Source organism: Mytilus galloprovincialis, chromosome 9 (genome assembly GCF_965363235.1).
Source record: "Mytilus galloprovincialis chromosome 9, xbMytGall1.hap1.1, whole genome shotgun sequence".
Taxonomy (NCBI): Eukaryota; Metazoa; Mollusca; class Bivalvia; order Mytilida; family Mytilidae; genus Mytilus; species Mytilus galloprovincialis.
Window position 1 is genome coordinate 35505529 of NC_134846.1, and position 27851 is coordinate 35533379.

Here is a 27851-nt window from a genome sequence, read left to right on the forward strand (position 1 = left end):
TTTCCATTCAATAAAACTTTTCATACAAAACTATTTTAAAGATTTCCATTCAATAAAACTTTTCATACAAAACTATTTTAAAGATTTCCATTCAATAAAACTTTTCATACAAAACTATTTTAAAGATTTCCATTCAATAAAACTTTACCAATTTTCACCGCTAAATGAATAATTTTCTCATTATTTGCATGCAAATTTTAACAAAACTTATATGACATACATGTAGCTCATTTTCTGTTTCGTGACTTCAACGTGCATGCCAAAAAACGACTGAACGAATAAAAAAAAAATAGTATTAAAAATGGTAGCAGCACCTAATTCTACATACTAGAAAAAAACATTGAAAAGATACATTAAGCACAGGGTATACTAGCCATAAGTGATTTGCTTGTTATTATTAAAATATTAGTTTTCTTGTCCGCATATGGCATCACTACACTGTTCTTGACCTCTGTCTAAAAGTCAGATACATAACGTATAACGCTTTAGATGGGAATGTATCAGGTCTCCACTGAAGCAAACGGTTAACTTTTATACTGGGAATTGCTATGTTTTCTGGAGTCTTTGTCTTTTAATAGAGCTCAACTGACACATGTCAGAAACAACGAGAAAATGATCTTTCTTATTGTAAGCAGACAGTGAGAATCTTGATGTAAATGATTAGTTAATGGTTTTATTTAACAGTGTAATTTCTTTTCGTTTACTTAAAAGGTCAGCTTTGATGATGTCGTATGATGAATAAGAACTATTATTATGTAAAAGAGAACGATGTGGATTATCGTGGATTATATGTCTAATTATGAGCGTCTAGATTGGGGTCTTTCAATTCTGAATTCTTTAATTTATAATCCTATTTTCTCTATTTTTCATAAATGTTTACTATTATTCTTTCTATTCTAGCACCTGCGTCCATGTTAATATTCTCTATTCTTTATTTTTTATCATTATTTTCTCTATACTTATTTTTTGTCCATTTTTCTTTAGTATTGGCATAATATTCTGTTTTCTGGAAACCCCATACCGACCCTCAATTATTAGTATTTTCTATATCAATGTCAATAGAAAGAAATGCTTAATAGATGATACATTCTCAACCTATCTGATGTTTAACTTACAGTGTGCTTATTAAGTTATTACATCTTTTCTTTGATTTCAATACTAAATAAACCACTTGCGATTTTTATGACAAAGATTTTAAACGAAGTGTTGAAAACAAACTTCAAACGCATGAATACAAGCTCCATAAATTCAAAACAGCTGTTTAAAAAACCGAACATAGTAAACATGGTTACTTTAACCATCAACATATGTTAATAAAAGTGCATTATTTTCAATAAAGAATAAATTATATCTCCTAGTACCAAGACATTTTTCAACTGTTTAACCCCACCACATTATATATGTATGTGCTTGTCAAGAGCCTGTAATTCCGTGGTTGTCGTTTTTTAATGTGTTACATGTTTTTTTCGTTCATTTGTTTTCATACAAATAAGGCCGTTAGTTTTCTCTTTGAATTGTTTTACATTGTTTTACATTGTCATTTCTATCTATCTATCTTCATATTTCCGCACTCAGTCACAACTTTGACTATTACGTGCCGTTGCATGCGTGGCTTATTGACAATTTAAAAGAAATAAATTTGCAGTAATATTACGTTACATTGCATTGGTGCTTAGAAAAAATAAATAAGTAAAAATATATCAGTGATTTAATTATTTTTTTTTTTGTGGATTATTATCCTATGTATATTTCTTGGTAAAACTATGTACATGTTATGCAGTTTTTAGAATATTTGTGAAGGAGTAGATATAGAAATCTGCACTTTGAAGCCGTCGACTGTTGTAAAAGGATTGCTGATGTAGGAATTAGGTTCCATTGTACTATTGTATGTGGATAAAATGAAAACTTGTAAGAATCTTTATTTGTTTGAATTTGTTTAAAGTGGTTGGTATGTTTATGTCTTGTTCTACTGTCTGATTTAACGAGAAGATCTTTAGGGTAGATTGCTATGTGTTGGTGTATAATCTTATAGAATATCACTAGTCTTGTTTGTATACGTCTCAATTCTAATGTAGGCCACTGTAGGTGATCAAGCATATTTAAGACAGAGCTGATATTGTGATATTTATTCCATGTGTAGCGAGCAGCTCTTCGTTGGACCATCTCAATTTGGTTGATCTGATTTTTGGTGTGAGGGTCCCAGACTCAAGCTTAGGTCTGACTAATGACATGTATGCCCTTTCTTTGATTTTTTGGGATGAAACTTTAAGGTTACGTTTTAGAAATTTAAGTAGTCTGTTTGCAGTAGCTGTTACATTATTTATATGTTTATACCATTTTAGATCAGATTGGATAGTTTCGGGCCTTTTATAGCTGACTATGCGGTATGGGTTTTGCTCATTGTTGAAGGCCGTATGGTGAACTATAGTCGTTTAGTTCTGTGTCATTTTGGTCTCCCACATTTTCTTTTTTATAGCCAGACAGAAGCAACATAAAAAAGTACCATTAGAACAAACACAAACGTAATGTTCGTATATTTGTTTTAAAGCTGGGCATATTGTATACACATACAGTCACAATATGTAAAAGTAGTGGTTTTGTCGTTAGATTGCTGTCTTATTAACCTATTTCATCTTGAATAAACCATTTTTTTTATATTTGAGTATAAAATTACTTAGCTCACCGACGTTCAAAAATGATCCAATTTTAAACATATATATAATATATTAAACTCCATAAAATTGCCAACATATTACAGTTTTACTAAGGATGTATGAAAACTCATCTTATATACCCGTATTAAAACTGTGAACGCCAGACACGCATTTTGTTTACAAACGACTCATCGTTGACGTTTGAAAAAAAAAAGTTAAGAAAAAGTCGAATAAAGAACGAATTTGAAAGTCGTTACTAAACGTCTTACATTGAACGTATATTCTAGTATATATGTCCTTGATTTTACTAAATCTGTGTAGCTCTACAAAATTAAAGACCTCGATCTAAAATAATTATATTATCTCCGTTCGAAAATGCTGAATAAGAATTTTTCTCAGCATAAAAATTATGATCATAGATTGTATGTGCTCTATTAAGTTATCTGAATCCGGCAATTTCCGACTCAGGAATATTATTGTATGTAAACAATGCAATGGAACTCAATTGTTATCTAGCATTCCCTATCAGAGATCTTTACTCTTGAAGTAATTGCTAAATCGCTTAACAGGAAGTATAATTACAGTAATAGATTAGGAATATTTGTACAGTTCAATAGTTAACTATCTGGATTTCCAAGCATCAGTTGCATTTGACCCCGAACATTGTGTCCTTTCACACCTGAACTAAATGAGATGACAGTTCCTATCTTATTAGCAGTTTGTTGTTCCCATTTCTTGTTAAATACGTTAATTCTTTACAAAATTTTGCATAAAATAGTTTTTAATAATTCTGTATGGTAAAATGTGTTCAATACGTTAATCCTTACAAGATTTTGACATTTACTCTTACTTTAGTACAGTATGGTGCAATCGATACGTTTCCAACATATACTAGTCTATCCAGTAACGTTACAGTCAGTCCATTATAAAATTGAGAATTGGAATGGGGAATGTGTCAAAGCGACAACAACCCGACCATAGAGCAGACAACAGCAAAAGGCCACCAATGGGTCTTCAATGTAGCGAGAAACTCCTGAACCCGGAGGCGTCCTTCAGCTGCCCCTAATCAAAGGTGTATACTAGTTCAGTAATAAAGGACGTCATACTAAACTCCGAATTATACACAAGAAACTAAAATTAAAAATCATACAAGACTAACAAAGGCAAGAGGCTCCTGGTTTCGGACGGGCGCAAAAAGATTTTTTTCTGTGAAATTTATTCACAAGACTCGGAAGATTAAGTCTTCAACAATGAGTAAAGCCCATACCATATAATTAGCTATAAAAATCCCGAAATGACAAATGAAAAACAATCCAAACTGGAAAACTAACGACCTAATTTATGTACAAAATAATGAAAGAAAAACAAATATGAAACAAAGCAACAAACAACAAACACTGAAATACAGATTCCTGACTTGAGGAAGTACACCACTAATTAATGGCCCCATTGCTTTCTATGTTAAATTCCTCAATTTCGAGTGGTCACAGCTCTTTTATCTTAAGTTCAAATAAAGTGACAATCATTGCATGTCAAAGCAACACCTTCTGGTGTCCTGTACTGAAAAAATCAACATACCTTACATGGCATATAAGAAAGAACTGGTTCCCGGAACTTCGGATGTACCAAAACAGGTACTTCCGATCTGACAAAAAGGCAAAATGTACCCTCCTTTTTAAATTTCATGCCATTTTTTTATTATTCAAATTTATCAGTCAAAAATTGTTCTGCAATGATCACCAGTCATGCAGTTTTCATTTGATACCAAAATTAATAAAATATTCTAAATATTTTGAAAGTTATGTCCATGCGTAGGAACTATTTTGTGTTAAATATGTACTACTTTCTGGTATGTGCTTTCTGGCCGGGCCTGAATTAGTGGTGTTACACCTTGAGACAGGCACATACATAATGTTAAGTTGGAATTGTAAATGAATGACATACAAGTTGAAGGGTTGGCTTCACCAGAAATTTTTATTCGCAAATTTTAAAAGGCTGTATCAATTGATTGATTGCTTACTGTTTTAACATCACTTTCAACACAATTGTGCTATTTCGTTGCGGTCAGTTTATATTGCTAGAGGAAGACAAAGAGAACCATCAAATTTCGGTAGGAAAGCTGACAACCCTAATCAATTGAGATTAGAGTCGAACTGAAAAACCGCAGCGTGGACTGGCCAGTGATACAGTATATCGGCTACTCTATACCAATCTAAATAAAGGCAACATAAGTATACCGCGGTTCAAAAGTCATACATGGATAGAGAGAATCAAATTTAGGTTTAATACAAACTAAAACCGGGGATAACCCATCAGCTATAAGAGGAAAACAATAAAACAGACATACTGAATGTCAACCAAAAAAATGTATGATACAAACCATATTAAACCATATTTATCTTGTTTTGTAAGTAAATGTAGGTTATGCGTGTAAATGTTTTTTTGTAATATTTGAATAATTAAGGAGAAATCAAATTTATTTTTATTAAATAGCCTAATATTATTCTTCACAAATCTAACATAAAAATATAGCCTAATATTATTCTTCACAAATCTAACAATCATTATCTAAAAGTTGTATCTTCACATATTTCATATCCCCTTGAAACAGAAAGTTCCAGAACAGCTGGTTTTAATTTCGCACATTTCAGTGTACTAGCTTCAGCGATTTTCTTTCTATAACTCATAAATCTATAAATGTTGCTGAATTATTGTGACATATTGGTATTCATTTGGTAGGCTTTCCTGAGTTCAGAAGGTTAATTCTAATAATGGTGCTGTCAAAAGCAGTGCCAGGCCCTCCCACGTATTTGCTTTACGGACAGAGACTAGATTGATCTGGATATATATTTAAAAATAAAACCTTCAGAAAATTTCTTGCTTTACATTCTTTCCTTTCACAGCTGCGCATTCAGTAACCTTTTTGACCTACCAATTGTAATACAATTTACTATACTAGTCCTGTTGTTATTTTAGATTAAGTAAATGGAGAAAATAATCCAAAGGAGGTATTAAAATAAGGCCATTACCGAACCCTTAAAATTGCAACATATCAAGTATTAAGTTAATTGTATCGATGAATTAATAAATGAAAATTATATGATATAATCTGGATATTTTAGTGTAGATATTTCACTTAACACCAAATTGTCATCAAATATTTTGATATTAAGTTATTTAAACCCTGATGGTAATTTTACTCATTCTTTTGCCAATTAATGTCTTGTATGAAATATAATTTTGCAAAATATCCATATGGTTTATGTCTTGGCTCATATCTAATGACAAGATCGCAAAACCAAGAATGTTTTGACAATTTGATGCACTTAAGAAAATTTGCAAGACACCTTACAAAAAATTTTCCTTATTAGAGATATATATGGTATACCCTTTTGAACTTGTAGAAAATCAATTTTTAACCAAATAATTAAAAATGTTCGTATATACAAGACCGTATTTTGCTAGACATTTTTGCTGCCTTGTGGTCTTTCTGAACTCATTTGAATATATCAAGAAGCGTTGTAATGTAAAAGAGGGACGAAAGATACCAAAGGGACAGTCAAACTCATAAATCTAAAACAAACTGACAACGCCATGGCTAAAAATTAAAAAGACAAACAAACAACAGCACACACGACATAACATAGAAAACTAAAGAATAAACAACACGAACCCCACCAAAAAACTAGGGGTGATCTCAGGTGCTCCGGAAGGGTAAGCAGAACATATACAATGTATATCTGATCTTTCAATTTAAAAACAGCCTTCATATTGTGTTAATTTACGTTTTTTATTGAGTTAAGCCTTCCAATTGATATTTTATCGTGTGTTTTTCTATGTTGTGATGTTATGCTATTGTTTCAGAAAAAAGGGAGAAGGTTTGGTACCATTAAAACGTTTAATCCTGCTGCAAATGATTGCACCTGTCCTAAGTCAGGAATCTGACGTACAGTAGTTGTCGTTTGTTTATGTAATTTATACGTGTTTCTCGTTTTTCGTTTCTTATATAGATAAGACCGTTGGTTTTCCCGTTTGAATGGTTTTACACAAGTAATTTTTGGGACACTTTATAGCTTGTTGTTCGGTGTGAGCCAAGGCTCCGTGTTGAAGGCCGTACATTGACCTATAATGGTTTACTTTTATAAATTGTTTTTTGGATGGAGAGTTGTCTCAATTGCACTCACACCACATCTTCCTATATCTATTTAGTGTTGATTAAATGTCAATCAAAATCTTCAGCTTGTTATTTTTTGAAACCATGGTGGAAACGAAAGTTTACATATTCTTTTAATTTCAATCTGTAACGTAGTAATTATATTGGCCTTGAGCGTAATATGTTAACTGTATAAAGAAGATAATTGTTAAGATATCAAACATTTTTTTAAGATGAGTTTTGATATCTCGGTGAAAGAAGCCTTCTGTGACTTTTTAAAGCCATCATACTCAAACAATACAAGTCATACTTATACGAAGGTACCATATTTTAAAGCTCAGTAGTTGACAGCAGCACTTCGGTACTGATATGATTTATTACTAACCTTTCTTTAATAAAAAAAACAAATTGCGCATTTATAAATTTGGAAATTATTATGAAACTAAGGAGCCTGTAATTCAGTGGTTGTCGTTTGTTTATATGTTACATATTTGTTTTTCGTTCATTTTTTTACATAAATAAGGCCGTTAGTTTTCTCGTTTGAATTGTTTTACATTGTCTTATCGGGGTCTTTTATAGCTCACTATGCGGTATGGGATTTGCTCATTGTTGAAGGCCGTACGGTGACCTATAGTTGTTAATGTCTGTGTCATTTTGGTCTTTTGTGGATAGTTATCTCATTGGAAATCATACCACATCTTCTTTTTTATATTATACCTCCCACGGGTAAGTGTTTTCACAGGGATTTGTCTACCCTAGTTAGGTCCTTTTTGGTCATACACCTCTTCAGTTGTATCGGTTTTTAATTTACTTGGCCTAAATTATTCGGCTTAGTGTGTTCTTAATGAACATAAATACAGTAAAATGCTTCGGACGCATGCAATTTATAAAGCGTTGTTCTGATTCGGTAATACAAACAGACAAGTATTTCAGGCTATTTACTCATAAATAGTTATGTATAAAAATAACTATTATTTAAATGCACTTTTTTTTAAGTTTGAAGGTTGACTGCAGTCAATTTTGTATTACGCGTCGATCGGATATCTTTGCAGTGCAATTAATTATTGTTTTTACTATCAAATATTCATGTATATAATAACAAGTTTCAGTCCACGCCCTAACACGCCGATTTTCACTGCATATAAATGCTTCCAATACTTCTCTGGGTACCATTCGTTTAAGAATAAATTGAGAATGGAAATGGGGAATGTGTCGAAGAGACAACAACCCGACCATAGAGAAGACAACAAGGAGTTAACCTAGACTTACAGGAATTTTAAATAAAACGTAGGTCATCATCATGATCATATTAAAATAAAAACCCATTTTTTTTTTTTAGATTTTTCAAATTACATTATTGCAGATACAAAAGCTTGTAAAATCGTATCAGTTCTAAATTAGTTGTACTGCGTAGTAAAATCAATTTGATCCACTAATATCTAAGGATATAATAATCTTTATTGCAAAATTACACCCATAAGGGTCAAGCAATACAAAAAAACAAATATACATTTTAAATACAATGCAATACAATATAATAGAACATATTTCAAAAGTTCAATTATAAATTATGTATAAAACACAATCATGAGCTTGTCTGACATGGGTCTGACCCCCTAAGTTCTAAAGACTGTTTAATGAAGACTCCAAAAATGACAAACAAGATATACGATAAACAGGGTTTTGCTTAGTTGTACCGTAGGTCACTGTGAAAGAATGTAACGTTTGCACTTTTGTTTCTTTGGCCAATTATAATAAAAGAAGTATTTCATTTCCGGGCACACAAATTGTCTACCAGCAAAATAAAGCACGACATCAATATTCATTTAAGAATTGAATGCTTCTTTTTGTAAATTTATTGGGGTGTAAAAGCGTTGACCGAAGTACATTTTGTATGAAGCGCGGAAGCGCTTTATTCTAAAAATGTACGCACGGTCAACGCTTTTACAACCCTATAAAGTTACAAAAAGAAGCATTCAATACTTATAATTACATTTTTTAGCTATGATTATGAAAACACGAATTTTATATATTTTATTATTTAATTCACCTGTGCACTTTATTGTTGGAGCACGTGTTATCATGAATGAAAAGTTGTATTGAGCAATGCAACTGCTTACGGAATAACACGTGATGTGCAGTTAGCCAATCAGAATAAAATATTATAATGAAACATACATCTAATGTAATTATTCATGGATAGTACAATAAGTTAATAGCATGAAAACGTGAATGCAATGCTTATTAAATCTGCACGAAGAACTAGTCGTTAACAAGGGACTTATTTATGTTTTCAATGATTAAACATGTCTGTGAATTGTATTATCTTACAATAAAAATTGCTTCGAGACGTAGATTAAGGACGACAAAACAACAGATACTTGCATAAAAGATACAGTTTAGGCTGATATGAATTCCCTTGCGGTTATGTTTTTAAACATCTAATGGGCTGTTTTCTAAGATTTTAGATACTTGGTCTGATTCCGTATTCATTTACAGAGAAGATAACTTAGCACGCTCGGACGTTTTTCCAAATGATTTTATATTATCGCGATAGCCCAAGGATAGATTTCTATCATCACGAGGTATGCGTTGGTGTTTCGTTCTTAAGTTCATTCATATTTTCCGATACTAGTATTTCAAAAACCCTACATTATGTGTTTCAATCATTTTAGAAATTCTTTTTTTTTTATTCATAGATATAATGTAAACATTGTGCAGGTATTTCTACAATGTCGAAAAATATATAATTTGTACGCATTTTATATTGATTTATTGGGTTCTTCTTGTCCAGTGGCAAATATGTGATTTCAGACGTGCAAATTAAATACAAGGACCCCATTCCGATAAAGTACATCGTAGTTTGACTCTGTTCGCTGTTTTGGAACTGTTTGACCGTAGGTAGCTGTCTTGGGTCGAATTCCAGTACTCAGCTTTAACGTTGTCTTTATTCTTCCGTTTTAAATTAACTGTTTAATCCTTATATCCTTTAAATTCTTAAAACTTGATAACCTATTTTCTATACAAAATCGAATATGAATTTAATACTGATTTAATATACTCCTTCATAAATTCTTCCGTTATAAATTATTTTGATGATGTTGTTAAATAACAAACTGTGTACTTGATACAATGGGAATATGCATGTTGTACTGAACACTGGAAACGATTTATTTCTGTTTATACAGTTTCATTTGTAGCTTATTTCTAATTGTCTGATTTTCATAAAATTGAGAATGGAAATGGAGATTGTTTCAATGTGACAACAACCCGAGCAAAAAGCAGAAAATAGCCTGAGGCCTTCTGCGAAGCGAGAAAATCCCGCACACGGAGGCGGGTTTCAGCTGGCCCCTAAACAAAAATGTATATACTAGTTCAGTGAAAATTGGAGTTTTTTACATTTTGTAATATGATTTATTTTTTTATTTTTATTTAGGGAGATGCAAAACAATTTTAATTAAAGAGTTGTAATAGAAGTAATTAGAAATTCTGAATGCTTATCTAGTTGTAAAATTTTATATTGTCGAGAAAAAAATTTAAACACAAAATTACAAGACACAGAAGATAATTGGTGCAAATAGTTCGAACGAAAACATTTTTTTGTAAGTTTTGCTGAAAACAAATTGTGAAAATCCAAAATTGTTACTTTGAAGTGTTTGAAAGCTAAATGATTATGACGCATTAAGCCACCTGATTAAAACTACATCTATTCCTATAGCGGCTATTAGCAAATTATATATAATATGCTAGGCTCATTTTTCACATTCTTTCGTAAACAAATTATGTATAAAATTATGCCATTATTATTTCTATAGTTACAAAATGAAAGAGCAGTATTCTTCATTACCTATAAAATGTTCTGTAATTAAGATATTTAACTTGGAAACAGAGAAAAATATTCTTGATAAGAAACATATTACATTCTGCACAATTAGGTTACAAAATTGGCCACATGTGTTTGGACTGCAATTTGTGTCTTGATGACTTGGTTTTCTCCCACTGATCAAGATGCACTGACTATAATTACTATTTATTGTCTGCTTTATTTGTAGCTTGCATTTTGATTCATTCTGATAAGGTGAATTGGAAAAAGATATGGGACTCTTTCTTCTTCTTCTTTTTTTTTTATCTTATCACGGAACCGCGGCTAAGCATGCTAAGATAAAAAAAAAAAAAAAAAAAAAAAAAGACGTAAAATAAACCGATTTGGTCTTATACCAATTTTGCATATATCTATTGCATTAAGGGGTTTGAACCTTCATATAGTAAAGGATCAGGATCTTCCCAATAATTAAAAAAAAAAAATAGAATTTTTGATTATATAAAAAAAAAGATAAGTTTATTTAATTACTGTAAATGCGTGATTCGGATTTTTGCACACTTCGTATACGCAGCAATTCTCAGGCACTATGACAAATTTCATATGATTAGATTTAAACTAGTTTAACCCTGTTGCACTTGAGAGAGCTGAATTGTATAGTGCAGATCTGCCGAGAAGTTACTTCCTTTTGTTGGTTCTTTGAAATGCTATATTATCCAATGAGCAAGAAATTTCCCATCGCAAATTTCTCAGTTTCCATAATAAAGAATCATGATTTAGTACATGCATTTCGGCTGAAACTTAATTATGGCGGGTTGTACTATGTAAACCATTTTCATATCTCCTTCCTAATTGACGAAACTTTAAATTTTATATTCATTGAGCATGTCATTTTTGGTCAATTATTAAAAACGAGTAGGGGTTTACTTGGCACGACATCGCGTGCAACTCCTTGCTTATAATTGTAAGACATGTTTTCGTTCTAAGAACGGACATATACATGAACTATTTTCAATGAAAATCATGAAATATAGAAAACCTTTTATTAAACATTACATCGATGCAAAACTTTCCATTACTAAAATCGAACTAACAATGATTTCATTTTCATGTTGAACGTACAAATGTACGAAACACAGGATTTCAAGTCATTTCAAAGCAGTTATAGTGTTGTGCATGTTTGTAGCATATACATAAGAAGCTTTAGTTTTAAGTATGTTTAAATAAAATGAGAATGCGTCATGGTTGCCAATGAGACAACTCTTCACCAGGTACTAAAAGTACTAGAAGGTTAACAAGGTACCATACGGTCCTGGCCGATGAGCAAAAACCAATAGCGCATAACAAGAGTATATTTTAGTTTTCTGTTCGAGCACGTGGAGGCGCTTGATTAACTGTCATATGAGTTACTATTGATTGTCTTATGTCGTGATAAAAACGAATAAAGACCTACAGTAAACATCATTCTTTTAATGAATCTTTACCCACAAGTTGTCAGTGTACCTTGTATTCGGATCTTGAAGTTTAGATATATGCAAAAAAAGACGGTTTTTATTTTTCTTCGTCCTAATTTATGTTATAAATGTTGTTGTGTCAGACATATTATTATTCCTTTTTGCACTGATACAAATTAAAAATACATGTAAATAAATCATTAATTCGTGCCGTTGTGTTATCGTTATTTTCGTCTTCCTAATCTATGTTATAATTTTTGTTTTGTCAGACAGATTATTATTCCTTTTTTGCACTCATACAAAAATACATGTAAATAAAAATTTAATCATTAGTACGTGTCGTTGTGTTTTCCATTCTCAATTTTATCTTTAACAAATTAGAATTTGAGTAAGAAAACACTATTATTGCATTAAGGAGACTCGAGTAATTTGTCTTGAATTACATATTACGTACACAATCGGAATTTCATCAGTTTGCAGGCAAATATACGCGGAAGCTAGTAAAACTGAAGTGCAAATTTTATTTTTGAAGACGTCCGGATTAGCTCTTGGATTACGTGATATTTTTTTCAAAATAATGGGACTTGTAGCGCTGTGACGGTATTGGTTGATTCCGTTTGTTAAAAAAAAAAACTAAGTATACCCTTATTTATATTATTATTTAGACCGCCCCTTCCCCTGAAAAAGAAACACAAAACAACAGCAACAACAACAAAAAACAAAAAACAAAAAACAAAAAAACATCATACCGGTTGACTTATTTTGACTTTAAACAATTTAAAGAAATTGAATAACATTTTTTTTAAATTACTGAAGAACAACATTTTATGAAATAAATGGCGTTTTGAAAAAAAAATATAAAGAATATAGATTTTTTAATCACTAACAAATTTTCCATTCGATACGTATTCTTTATTTTCCAGATTTGAATTTTTTTGCAATAAATAAACTCATCATAGATACATGTACCAGTATTGAAATTTTGTATTTCCGCCAGACTATGTCGTCTACAAAAGACTCATCAGTTATACTCGAATAAAAAAAGGTTAAAAAGTCCAAATAAAGTACGGATTTGAAGAGCATTGATAACCAAAAATTCTTAAAAGTTTAGCCAAATACAACTAAGATCATCTATTCATGAGGTAGTTAAGTCTAAGTATTTCAAAAATTCAAAGTTTTGTAAACAGTTAATTTATAATTATGATCTTATCAATGATAGTTCATGTCAACACAGAAGTGCTGATAAGTCGAAGCTCGAAAGTGTTCAAGTGTTAGATTTTAAGAACCTACTTTCACTGACCTGCACTCTAAAAACTAATTTTTTGCAACAATAACCATTTAATATCAACAACCTAGATCTGAATTTTATTCAGAGTGTACAGTACAAAAATTGGTCCCATACTGGATAGCCAGGGTTATTTTATGACGTTACAGAAATAAAAGTATTGTCCACAAGTTGCACCTAGTAGAGCTTTCTTACAAATTGACGAAAGGTACGTATGCTTGACGAATCATATGTAAGACTCGTTTTAGGGATCCTTTATTTTGACATATTTAAATAATAGTCGTGGAACTTCGGACAATTATCGTGCATGCAACGACACTTATTAAATTGGATTTTTCTTGAGATATATTTAGGATTTCGGGACGTACGATAGGTTAGAATATGATTATTTATACCACCATGTCGGAGGAGATAACACTACAAACTAATCTAAATATACTGTAGTCAGACGAAAAAAATGCCCCTAAACGACTAAAAACCGGCCCCTCCCCCACTCTTCAATATTACAATGTTGCACTGTTTAACCTAAGAAAATGTCTAAGCAAATACATTGTTTCTTCCCTAACAGAAACACAAATACTTCCTTGATTCAAAATCTGCAACGCTCAAAATAATAAAATGAAAATGAAATAAAGAAAAGATGATCTTCATACTATGACATATGCTGGTGCTCGTTTGAATCATCGCCTCTCCCCTGGTAATATCCATTGCCCCCTATCCTAAATGTGTATATATGATACACCGGAGCAATGGAACGGTTATTTTAGCGTATAACTGCGTTTTGCCTATAGTCCTGAACATTCATGAAATATTAGCCACTGGACGATAAGTGTCAATTTCGCGTCTATCTTCCAAACATGTGTACTGTTAAATCGTCATTATAAAATCCATAATTTATATGGTGCAAAATTGTAGATTTATTTTCTTTATATACAAAGTCTTTTTTTCTAGATTTATTCAACATTACTTTTTAAAAACATTGTAGCATCATTTTTAGCTAATCTCGATATTCCATTTTAACAATTTGCTGAAAGTGTACTGTAACAAATAAAAATAAATGTGAATCTTGTCGTTAAATTTAGACTAACGTACTCCAATAATGTCATTGAAATGTTAATCGTGAAACTCGTGCTTAAAAAAAATTCCCGCGGAAATGTGTGTACTCGTGGTTTACGTAAGTAACGTATCGGACGTAAGTGTATTTGACACTATTTTTCTCTGTTTGATTATATTAAAATCGTGTATTATTTGCGATATTATTAATTTTTTTTAAATAAACTTGATTTAGAAAAGAATGCTTTTTTACTGGATAAAACAAAGACTCTTTTAACTGTTATTGTAGAAATGAAATACGTGCTCCCTTTACGTTCGTTCGTACCTTTCGTCTATTTGTAAGAAAGCTCTATTTAGCCTGTTTATCGCCCACTTTACCGTATACAAAATGACGTAAAGGTATTGGACAAATGGCACTGCTGTTACTTTTGTGATAAATTACATTCAAGAATATCAAGACATCTGGAATTATTATATGCAGATTAATGGTTAAAAAATTGAGTAAACATAAAGAAAAAAAGATTGAAAGATTAGATAAAGTAAGACTGGACAAAGATCACTAATATAATACAAATCTATCAGACAAAAAGGAAGGGTTTTTGATCTTACACAGCCGACTGTCAGACTGAATTACAGAAATATCGTCATAAAACACACGCACCTTGTGACTATTGTATAGAAAGTTTAAAAAGAACTATAATATATCATCATCTGATACAAATCATGTATATTTCTACATTATACAAGAACAAGAAGAGTACAATCCTTCTGCTGTAAACATAATTAACGCATTTCTTTTGACAAACCGTAAAAAGTTAGTTAGTTTCAAATTACCATTTGTATTTTTTTCTTGTTTATTCAGTTGACGTTGTTTTACTTTCCGCGATAGTACTGTATATATTTTGTTTCAGACCTTCGGCGCCTTTTCCCAATTGTCGAGCCAGATTAACAATTCACTTAGAATTTACTTAATATGATAAATATGCATGATAGAAGGTTTTTTCCCTAATGTGCACTTTTCGTATTTGCAGATTATGTTGACAAAATGAAGACCGGAGTCAAGCAGGAACTATACTTACTTTCGTCAATGGCGACACAGGTAAAAATGAACAATACGAAAGAAGTTGTTTCTCAAACTAATTGAAATTATCATTTCTAAAGAGACCATATTGAACAAACCTATCTCAAAAGACGTTTTTATATGCCATTTTGATATCTAACTCCACAGTAGAACCAACATAAACTGGCTTTTAACTTGTTCAGCAAATTGATCCAAAGATATCTTGCTGGCTTTATTAATAACCTGGAAATTTATCTTTAATATCCAATACATGATGTAGTTTCAATCTCATCACGTAGGAGTCACTTATAAAAGTAAACCATGTCAATCCCAACGTCAAGTAAAAGGAACAATGCAGCCTTACGTCAAGATCATGAAGGTGATACTTTTACGTTCCCTGAGATGACCGTTTTCATGTATTTATTTCAACTTTTAAATAAAGTAATCTCTAAATTGGCATCGTTTGTCGTGTTGACTTTTTCGTTTATCCACCAAAGTTTAAATCTAGTGGATGTGAGCAATTATGGCCGTCAGCAATGCGAAAAAACCCGTACCTTAAAGTCGACTATAAACAGCCCCGACATTGACAATATAGCCAATTCAATTGAGAAACAAATACGCCTTATTCATAACAAAACAATTTACGAAATACAAATATGACAAACACGAATCAACGACAACCACTCAATTACATGCTCCTGCATTTGGGACTGGCACATACAGACTGTAGCGGGGCTAAATACATTTGAAGCACAACCCTCCTTTAACAAACAACAGTGTTTTGTTACGTCCCGAAACAAAAATTCATGCATGTTGAGGACGAGAATACTAGTACAATCTTGAGGTCTAATTATAGGGTTTGACGGGAATTACGGGCGGGAAATTTGAGCTGCCACTGGAAATTTGGGTAAACTGGAAAGAAATAGAACTTATGCCATGAAACAGGTAATCTACGAAACCCCTTAATTATTCTCGATATTTAGTTTCATAAAATTATAAACTTTTTTTTTTCGGTCATAAAGTATTTGTCATTTGAATTTTAGAAAGAGTAAAATTTAAGCAAAAAAAATGTTTTAAAAAAACTTTGCAATAGAATACAGTATAGAGAGAATGTTTCCAATAAACCTGTTAATGGATCGTTGCTTCAAAGATACGACAAACATGTATTTACAATGTGAAAAAGGAATTCATCTCATTTGTTGTAAATTTTCGTTCTCACTTAATTTATAGATTGTACGTAGGTATAACTGTGTCTGATATACATTTTTATTTGGAAATATGCTATCAACACAGTCGCCTAACTTCGAATAACTCATCTTTGTACGGATACATTAGTCAAAACGGCAAGCCTATTTTCATTCTTCTTGAGAAGCCCCTATACGAAGTCTCAGACTGTATCACATACATAAAGGAACCAGTCTACATGAAGACCCTCACTAACAGTTACTATGCATATTCATTAATAAATATTTCTTTCGAAGTAAAAGAATCAGTAGTTTTACAACCCAAAATTTTCAATAAGAAATAGATTAGGGTATCTGTCCATACACAATAAAGGCCTTTCATAAAATCAAATTATTGCAATCTAATACAAATATCTCAATTTTTTATGTGTTGGTTTGCTTGATACCAATCAGTGCACAAATAATGAAGTCTCCATATGGAATTGACGTCATCTTTATTTTCTATAATATAATAATCTGAACCTCGATGCCTGACAATATGATAGTTTTGATAAATCTGTTTTCTTTTTATTTGAATTCAGATGAGACGCACCTCATATGTTCAACGTAATTTTATTTAGGATATATTTTCGTAGGGCATACAGTCGATGAAAGAAAAAAACAACATCTTCTCATGTATATTGTTATACCATACGTCGTCACTACAACCTCCTTCCCTTTTCATAAATGTGACCTACCGAATAAGACTATTTACCGGGTTTATAATAAAATGAACAACACGACGGTGTCACATGTGGAGCAGGATCTGCTTACTCTTACAGAGCACATGAAATCACCCCCAGTTTTTAATGTGGTTCGTGTTGCTTGGTCTTTAGTTTTCTATGTTGTGTCATGTTTACTATAATAATTATTTGTCTGTTTGTGTTTTTCATTTTTAGCCATGGCGTTGTCAGTTTATTTTCGATCTTTGAGTTTGACTGCCCCTCTGGTATCTTTCGCCCCTCTTTTGTTCGTCATTTGATTTCTGCTATTGCGTACTATTGGACAACGTTGTACTAACGGGTGCAGTATGTTTAGAAGGACCTGCTAACCCTTCCGAATAACCTGGGATCGCCGTCGATATTTATTTGTATTTGGGGTTTAGATTGCTCAAGTCTTTAGTATCTGTGTTAGTATACCGTTGTTTTTGTTCGTTTTTGTCTTTTTCCTTCGTATCAGATTGTCATCGACTTTTGCGTTTTGGCATCCTTTTTTGTGTCTTCCGACTCTCTGTTTAAATGCAAGGCTTAAGGGGGGGGGGGTATACAAAATCTATGGACTCATCTAAACAGACAGTAAAACCAAGGCAATCTGTTTGACTGCTAATTGAAAAATTTCTTCAACATAACCATCTTGCAAATACATGTCCGAATAAAAATGTATACATAGTTGTTTTTAATATATCTGACTTTAGACATAATATTTGCTTAGTGAAAATTAACGTAGAGGGAAGATCATGCATTAAAAGTTATTCTCATATGATTTAGATAGACGAGCACGCGATCTGTGATAGATCTGAATTTTATTCAGATTGTGCAGTTCAAAACTTGGTCCATATTAGACAGGGTATATCTACTTCAGACGCAATATTTGCTTAGTAAAACTTAATGTAAAGGAAATATCATGCAATAAAAGTCGGTTAATTGAGAGCGCCCACCTCGATAAATTGGCATTATAGAATCAAAATAAACAGTTGCGTTAATTTATCTAGAATTAATTAACGTATCTCAGAATGTATGCAGTTGCTGCAGTTCAGAGTACTTAAACTACTGATACATAGATTATACTTTAATGTACACTCTGACAAAGTTATGAGTACGAAGATTTTTGAAGAAACTTTTGCGGTTAATTTATCACTTTCAAAATTGTTTTTATTTTTTTTCCACATCAAATGAACTATATAGTAAGACTGAATTCAAATATATAACATAACATTCGATAGCAAAATTAACAATATATAACGACAAAAATGACTACAAAGTTCGTTCATTCTTCGATTTTTCATAAAAAGTCTCGTGTTGATACGAGTTTTGGGGAAAATGTCTAAGTCAATGAAAAGTAAAATTATATAGCCAATGTGTCATATAAAACACGAGTAGTTTTTGTGTCATAAGAAATGGAACCAAAGTATTATAGTCTGTAATTTTGGTTATTACATATTACCCCTATTGTAAATGTGGATATTTTAGTTTTAAAACAAACTAGAACACACCCGTGAAATCGCGGGCATTTAGTGCGTAATGAAGTATATAAATTGTTGTAGAATGAATTTTCCAAAAAGATTTTATGGTTGGAGGAAAATTTAGGCAAGGTATCAAAAGTCTTAGCCTGCAGGTACCGTGGTGACCGGACAACCTTTTAGCCTCCCCTATTTTCCAAAGTCCGTTATTTTCCCCCCTATTTTTCTGTATACATGAACATGCATGTACTAAAAATAAAGTGTATTTGCTGTTTACTACCAATTCCAAGTTTACTTACTATCCAAGGCAGTCACTGATATATTATAATTTCTCTAATTCTATGGAAATTTATCCCTTTCCGAATCCATTGTATATAAAAAAAAAATGAATCAACGTGTGGTTGCCGGTGATCTCAAAAGATCATTAAATTTGGATGATTTTAAGGGTCATGACCATTTTAGCTAACTGGATGAATCAAAGTATGCTAACAGGTGTTAATAAAATTGACAACTTCGTGGAATGTAAAAGGCACTCCAAGGGGATTTTCGTTTAACTAAAAAAGAAAATTCATTTTTTAATCATTAGAGAAACAGATTATTACATAGTTACTCGTGGATTATCGGATTTATCCAATCTCGATAGTTAAATTATAAATGTTAAAGTCCTCGCCGAGGCTCGGACTTTAAAATTGATAATTTAACTATCTCGATTGGATAAATTCGATAATCCACTGGTATCAATGTAAGAATCTAATATATATATCATTGACCGCCGTGGATAAAATTGGAATTGATTATTAATAGCAAATACGCTTTGTTCATAGTATAAGTAAGATCAACGAAAAAAGAAAAACTTGAACATAATTGTTCTGTCCCCAAGAATTTTTTTTTTTTAAAACAGCCCTAAACGGAAGTCTTCAAGTTGTCTATGACTTAAAAGTATTTCCTCCCAAAACAACCCAAACTGAATAATGATAAGCAAGGATGACAAATGCGACTATGTATGGTACCTATAGGACACAGAGTAATAATGATCAATTTATTTTGGAAGGAAGAGAAGCGACTCAAAAACTGAGGTCTTCCCATTTAATAGTAAAGAAGATTATAAATAAACTTTAAGGATGGACGCTTTTTTGGAAGGATAATAACTAAACATCCTAAAGTTCACACAGATTTACACATCTGGAGATTACCATACAAACGGACAATGAACAAGCGCTAATAAGTCTCGGAGGCAAGCTCTAAGTATATTGTAAATGCAATCAACAAAAATGACAGAAGCAACACCATTTGTATTAGCAATAAAAATAAAATCATCATTTATATGTTTGTTCTTACTTGATGTCAAATATAAAAACAGCTAAATATTGAGATAGAAAAAAACATTCAATCAAATCTAAAAGGGATATGACAAAAATGTAATTTTGTCAAAAAGTCCCTTTCTCAAAAAAAAAATCCATCATTTTGTGTTGTATAGCCAATTTTAATATTTCTCGATTTAAAAGAAAACTAAAAACCTAAAAAAAAAAAAACAAATACCAATCTGGTATTGATTAAACAAATAAAAAATCTTCCTATTAAAAATGTCCAGTAGAATTGTATTTACAAAGCAGAGAAATGCGACTGTCAACGGAGCGGAGAAAGCTGACCCTGGAAGAAACGTTACGGCAGCTTTGTTTTTGTCGAGCCTGTTATCTTTAAGAGTTATATATAAGTCGTCCCTATATTTGAATTTACTTTCAATTTCAGTATATCTGTTTTACTCATTTTTTTTAAGTTTGGTTTATTTTATTTTTATTTTAGAAAATCAACGCATGGTGCGAATCTTCCATGTTAGTAAATGTACTGTTGCTGAAAAGTAAGTAAACTTAAAGTAGGTCAAATGTGACCTACCTTGTAATAAGTTCATTTGAATTTGTTATCTGTGACTTACCTTGAGCAAAACTGTTGACTTTACAGAAAAAAGATCCAAGTATCCATCCCTCTGATAAATCGCTTACAAGGTTTACCCAAGTACAGGACAAAGTCACCAATAAATCTGAAGCCGCTAAATTTACAATGTAATAATTAGTAGTTGTCCTCATCCGTTTGTTTTTCGCAACAACTAAAATTATAAGAATATTTCCAATGACGGATACCAATATCATTAAGGAATAAACAAATATTTTCAAACTTGCTTCCCATAACGGAACTTTTTTTAACTCTTTAGGATACGGATGTAGACGCGAATCTGAAATGTCCATTGTCGTCTTTTCGAAAGACATTGTGCTAGTTCCAAAATAATTAGTATCCAAAGAATAATTCGAAACGTTTGTTTCGAATCCGCTCATTTTGATGAATAAAGACGATAATAGTTCTGTTTCATTCATTTTTCCACCTGTTGGCCTTATTCAGAAGGCACATCTAAAAAAACGCAATAATTAATTACACTTCAAAAAAGTTTCTTAATATTATCAACGGAAATCTGACAGTTAAAGAATTCAAACTGATTGAAGTTCATCTATTTGATCAAACAGTTTATGAAACTGCTGAATCGTAAAAGTTGTATTACAGTCAAATGTGTGAAGAATTTTTCCAATAAAACTATTATCCAAACCTTACGATTTCTAAGTGGGAAAAGATTGATGTCACCATATAACCCATAAACAATACAAGTCGACAATTTGCCATAAGTGAACCATCGATCTACCAATTATTTCATCCAATCTGAAATGATCTATTAACAGATCATATACATACAACTTAACGGGACACCATCCTTTTGCTGTATCTAGAATAAGTATTATATTATCAAATAATTTCCGGTTTCGTCTGTCATCTTCTTCATAGAGTCAAATTATGTACAATAGTTTGTGTTTTTGTTTAATTATCTGAAAGTAAATCGAACTGCTTGATTGTCTGTATGTAATAAAAAGTTAATTCACTTTTACAGAATAAGTTTTTATAAGAAATAAGTATTGGATAAGTACAGAATTATCATGAGAATAAATGAAATGAAAGCAACAATATTGAAATAACGTCTCGGTCTTGTCAAGTCTCTACAGGCGAACGAAAGCGCTAGGCACTACAACACCTTTTATATTAACTCAGTTAATTTGTATGTCTGGTCATCAATGTATAATTATTCATTTTTTGATAATTTAGCTTTGATATTTCAAATTTTGGCTTAAATTTAATGTATGACTTTAACCCTACATGCTAACATTGCCTATGTAAATTTTAAAATTGTTTGCATGCACATTGAACGACAAATTTATGTGACGTATAAAAAAAAAATTCTGACGTCAGACACATAAATTAATGAATGTGTTTGTAGATAGATGTTTTTGTGTTCTGTTAAATTGTCCCTTTTAAAATTGTTATACGATGATGACTGATGTACCCATATTTTGACTATTTTATTTATTGTGTCTGTTTAGTTTACGCATCAATGTAAATATAACGGAATTTGACGAGACTGTCATCAAAGTGAGAGGGTTAGCACTATAAAATCAGGTTTAATCCACCATTTTCTACATTTGAAAATGCCTGTACCAAGTCAGGAATATGACAGTTCATTCGTTTTTGATGCGTTTTGTTATTTGATTTTGCCATGTGATTATGGACTTTCCGAATTGATTTTCCTCTAAGTTCAGTATTTTTGTGATCTTACTTTTTAAAGTATATTTGACGTTGTTACAGTCCTCCGATTCATTTTTTCAATCTTTTAAAGACTGTCAGAAATGAATAATTGATATAAATCGTGTCGCCCCTCCCTCCCTCCCTGGTATTCAGATATATAACTAATTGACATGTAGTTGTTATTATTTTGACATTTTTGAGTTAAGATGTATTTTATTTTACTATCAACGCTAAAAAAAATAAACTGAAAAAAATAAATTTATCCGCCCGTTGCTTATATTGTCTATGATCTATGCTATTTGTACCCGTCTGGTATTCCTCATTGCATGTCTGTTCTATTCCAGTTCAGAATAATAATAAACAATCATACAGTTTGTTTAATTTGAAACTCATCCTTATTGATAATTTGTTTGATACAACTGTGCTAAGATAAACAAAATAGCGACTTTTACATTTTTCTACCTGCAGCTATTATTCTTACTGATAACAAAATTCCACAGGAAATATCAGAAATATTATAAAAGATTTTACGGTATAGAAAATTGAACGGCGTTATACATTAACACATTAGTGGTATTAATTAAAGCGAACGTTTTAATTGAGTGTATTGCCATTCGCTACGTAACGTTAAGTACCTAGATAAAATGTTTTTAATAAGCTCCACAGCAACCACTAAAATTGCATTACTGTGTTAACAATGAAAATGGTTTTGTTTTCAAATTTATGTTAGAAAAGCTGTCGGGTAATTTGTTACTCGACGGTTATATTCTAACGAAAAATAATCTCATTTCAATATTTTTTTTATTAATAACCTATATACCTGATACATGTATATAGGTCACAATTACAATTGAAATTTTATATTTAAAGCAGTAAAACTAAATCAAATATGCAGCTGTATTCAATATAGAATATATATATTAAACTGTGAGAGCAACAATAGATCATACATGAAATATGACGTGGTTCTGTACTTTTACATCCCGTCATTGTGTTATTGTACTATAGTAAAATTTGTGTATTCTTTTCTTTAATTTTTACTAATATGTTTAGTATATATGCCATTTTGTACTTTTTTGTTACATATTTGTTTGTTTTTTTCAGTGATTAAGATTTTAACATAATGATAACTGCTGTAATATTGACATTGTTACCTAATATGTCGGTTTGTTTTGTTCACGCATCGTTGTTAATATAATGGAATTTGATGCGACTGTCATACAAGTGAGAGGTTTAGCTAGCTCTAAAACCAGGTTCAATCCATCATTTTCTACATAAGAAAATATTGTTACAAAGTCACAGGAATATGATAGTTGTTATCCATTCGTTTGATGTGTTTGAGCTTTTGATTTTGCCATTTGATGACGGACTTTCCATTTTGAATTTTCCTCGGAATTCAGTATTTTTGTAATTTTACTTTTTTTCTCAACTTTAGTGCCAACTGTTGTTTGCTGAGCTATCATGTTTTAAAATAAGGATGCAACTATTACACTTAATGAGGGACCTGTTTCTGATGTCGCTCCTCCGTCTTCAAGATGAAATCAACCAGTGACTGTGCCACGATGGTAGCAAGACAACTGATTTTTTTAATCCTTCTAACGATTCTTCATCTTGGTGAATGGGGGAAACTTACTGATTCTAGGTGATCCTGTCCGTCAGAACCATCGTTTTGGATTGTTTGCATTCTATTCCCATTGATTCCTTCGAGACGCTACAATTTATATGTTGGGCTCATAATAAACTCGGTTAAATACAAAATCGGCATTACACATTTCCTATAAAAATCTGTAGGGACCTTATTTTACTTAAATATTTCATATTTTCCAACATGTGGTAAGATAAAAGAAACTAATCAGTTGTTTGAAATTAAACGCCAAGTCTCATCTTTGAAATAGAAAATTAAATGTGTGCTTGAACTTGACTCTATATGGATACAGGCTTACTGCTTTAAACAGACCATATCTTTGATGTGGACATTGAAATATAAATACAGTTGATCCTCGCAAATTAATCCATTATTGTCATACTTTTAGATATAAATTAAAGTTGTCATCTGATATGTAGTCAGGCGGAAACCCAGTTGAAATCGAACAAAAGAATCGAAGCTCTTTGTTAGAGAAGGCGATAAATGCTTACTGTAATGTTTACTATAATAGTAACAACAATTTTAAAAGTTAATAGAAACAATTAAAACGACAATTTTCTTTTCAATTACGAAGTGTTTTATTTTAAAAACACCATTTGCATAAGTTTTCAATTTATCTATTACATTGTAATGCAGAACAACTAGATATCAAGTCGACGACATGGGTATCTATCTAGTTGGATGTAGGAAATGCATAACCTCCGATTTTTTTTTTTATATTACCACGGACGGAAAACATATCAATCTATTAGTTCTGTAATTTTTGTGTCTGCCCTTTAATTAAGAAAAAAATCCAAAAAATTGGTAACAATTTTATCGACAAGAGAAAAGAGTGCACCTTTGTATGTTAGGGCGTGTTGAGGTGTATATTTTGTCTTTAAAAATGTACAAAGCAAGTTAGGGTATTTGATATATCATCTTGCTTCAGATTATATCATTTTTATATATCAAAGCTACAGGTTGATTTTATAACATGAAATAATCACAGTGCGAAAAGATGAAATATACTGGTCAAGTTAATAGTAGTGTGCCCAATCAACGAAATTGATCGATTTGCCTAAACGGAATAACACACGGCTATATTTTATATCATTGGAAAGCGGAGAACAAGCCTCATCGAAATACCGTTGTCGTCGTTATCTGCCGTGATCACGATTTTTTTTTAAATCAGGGTCAAAGGTCAAAGCAAAAATTCCAGAAAAATGCACAGTCACATTTAGATAGCTTGTTTCTCCTGCATACATGCGTTTGGAGCAAAATAAAAAGAACTTATTTATAGAAAAATATCTTTTGTATCTACATTTCGAACTAATTTTATATTTTTCTCCCCAAAAAAGACTTTAGATTGACTTTTTTGCATATAGGGTGCAAATTTGAAATTTCCAAGCAGCTGTTAAATAACAGTGACCTTGACCTGTTTCAATTTCTAAATTTGAATGTTTTGTATTCAATTCATTACAAGTAAAGTCTTAAGATGTTTATTAGATCTTAACTTTAATAATTTGTCGAAAACAAAAATGTGTTTTTGACGTCTTTTGATAGTAAGGTGTTCGTCAAATTCTAGGTGAATATCACATTTCTGTTATTGGGTGTGAAAGAGTATATATAAATGATTTGGTTCGAAATTTTGTGTAACATTAACGTCGAACTTGGTTCAATATAAGGCTCTTTGTATAGCTTGCTTTACAGTGGTAAAAAATACTGCAAACGGAGAAAGGGGGGGGGGGGGGTAAAGTTATGAATAAAAACGTCTATTGAAAACAGGTAAAAAAAAACATCCTATATATACAGATGACTAAATGAGCAGCAACTGGCTATAATGTTAACAAGTATTCCAATTATATAATAAGGAAGAGGGTATGTACAACACCGATGTATTAAAAAAAGGCGTGAGAAACAAAGGGACATTTTACTTATAAATTGAAGACAAGCTGACAACAGTATGGCAAAAATTCGAAAAAAAAGAAGACAATACAAATAGAAAATTATGTTTTACCTACTACGTTCTATGGTCTCCTGTAGTTTAAGCCCACCAACAACGTCAAGGTCAGAGAATGTATGGCAGGTTGTTTTTTTTTTATACATATTTTTTCCACTAGATAGATTATTACTATAATTCCCACGATTTCAAAATTGAGTAGATGTTTTATTTATTGTTTAGAAAATAGTATAGACTGCTTAATTTTCATTCGATTGCTAACAATGATTAATAAGGTCCAAACAGAAAAAAGAAATCTTATACATCGCCATCTTTGTCGTCATGAATGTTTCTAACTGCAACCAGACGAGTATTTACACTTTGACATATGTCATTTGCCTGACATGGGCATACATCTGTACATGATAGATTTTGTTCGAAGCAAATGCAACCCCTTGAAAACAAAGATTTCCCCTTACAAGTACAACTAAATCTTGCAGAAATTCATATGACATGTTACCTTCGAGATAGACAGGAGCAAGTCATTCTCTTTTCACATCCGAACTGAAGAGGAGTTTTGCTACATGGGAAGACATCATATTTATATAAAAAAGAAGATGTGGTATGATTGCCAATGAGACAACTATCCACAAAAGACCAAAATGACACAGACATTAACAACTATAGGTCACCTTACGGCCTTCATCAATGAGCAAAACCCATACCGCATAGTCAGCTATAAACGGCCCCGATAAGACAATGTAAAACAATTCAAATGAGAAAACTTACGGCCTTATTTATGTAAAAAAAAAAATGAACGAACGAACGAAAAACAAATATTTTACACAAACAAACGACAACCACTGAATTACAGGCTCCTGACTTGGGACAGGCACATACTTAAATAATGTGGCGGGGTTAAACATGTTAGCGGGATCCCAACATTTGACTTGAGGTCATTCAACCTAACAACAAGATCTCGAGCTGCATCTATAGATTGATCGGTGTCACAATTAATTATAAAGGTTTGACAAATCGGCGAAATCATCTGGGTTGTCCTTCAAGACTATAAAACAGTGCGCCTACCGATCCTAAACAGGGATGACGTTATATCGCATCATGTTACAGCAAGTGCGACTGGTAGAATGTTACAAATGGCAAACTCGAGACTTTTACATATTTCGTGGACAGGTACATAGCGCCCTGAATCTGATGTGCAAGTTATATTGCTTGATTGAAACCATAGCTCATGCGTGTGCTGCATGGATGGGAGGTAATGAACACTTGTATCTTGTGACTTTATCTTTAAAATAACTGCAGTTGTGTCTGCTAGTGTAAGATTTATATCAAGAATGGGGTACAATATTTTTTTTATATCATCAGTACGAAGATAGTCTAGATCTGAAGCATTATGCAATATACTAAATAATACATGATCTTTCCGTGCTCCTATAGCCTCGATAAAGCTTTTTTTGTGCTAATTCAATATAACACACTTATCCCATTGTATTTTATTCCTACTTGGTTTAGGGCTTGATGGGCAGAGTTTAAGAGGACTGTGTTCCATATTCCGGGTCTGAAACGTGACCGACGGATTTGATTTGTATATTACAATTATAACAAAACTATCAATTAAAAAAACAAAATAATTAAAATTATAAAGACAACCAAAAAAATATTTCCTAAACAAAACAACGATCTTCAAACTAACTGGATTATTCAAAACATACAATTCGACCATACAACAAGCAAAAAAGAGGAACGAAGTTAGTGACAATCGTCCTAG

The 27851-nt window shown here is 31.7% G+C and overlaps 1 protein-coding gene across 2 annotated transcripts in view; it reads right to left on the minus strand.

Moving 5' to 3' along the window:
* The window catches only part of LOC143044903 (QRFP-like peptide receptor), a 62024-nt gene extending 40521 nt beyond the window's left edge, over positions 1-21503 (minus strand). Inside the window, exon 1 of one of the 2 annotated variants that reach the window (XM_076217134.1) lies at positions 20815-21503. In XM_076217134.1, coding sequence (XP_076073249.1) covers positions 20815-21250 — 436 coding nt within the window. In that variant the 5' untranslated portion in view covers positions 21251-21503. The remainder of the gene's footprint in view (positions 1-20814) is intronic. The other variant, XM_076217135.1, reaches the window with a different exon arrangement.
* Positions 21504-27851: the final 6348 nt, after the last annotated feature.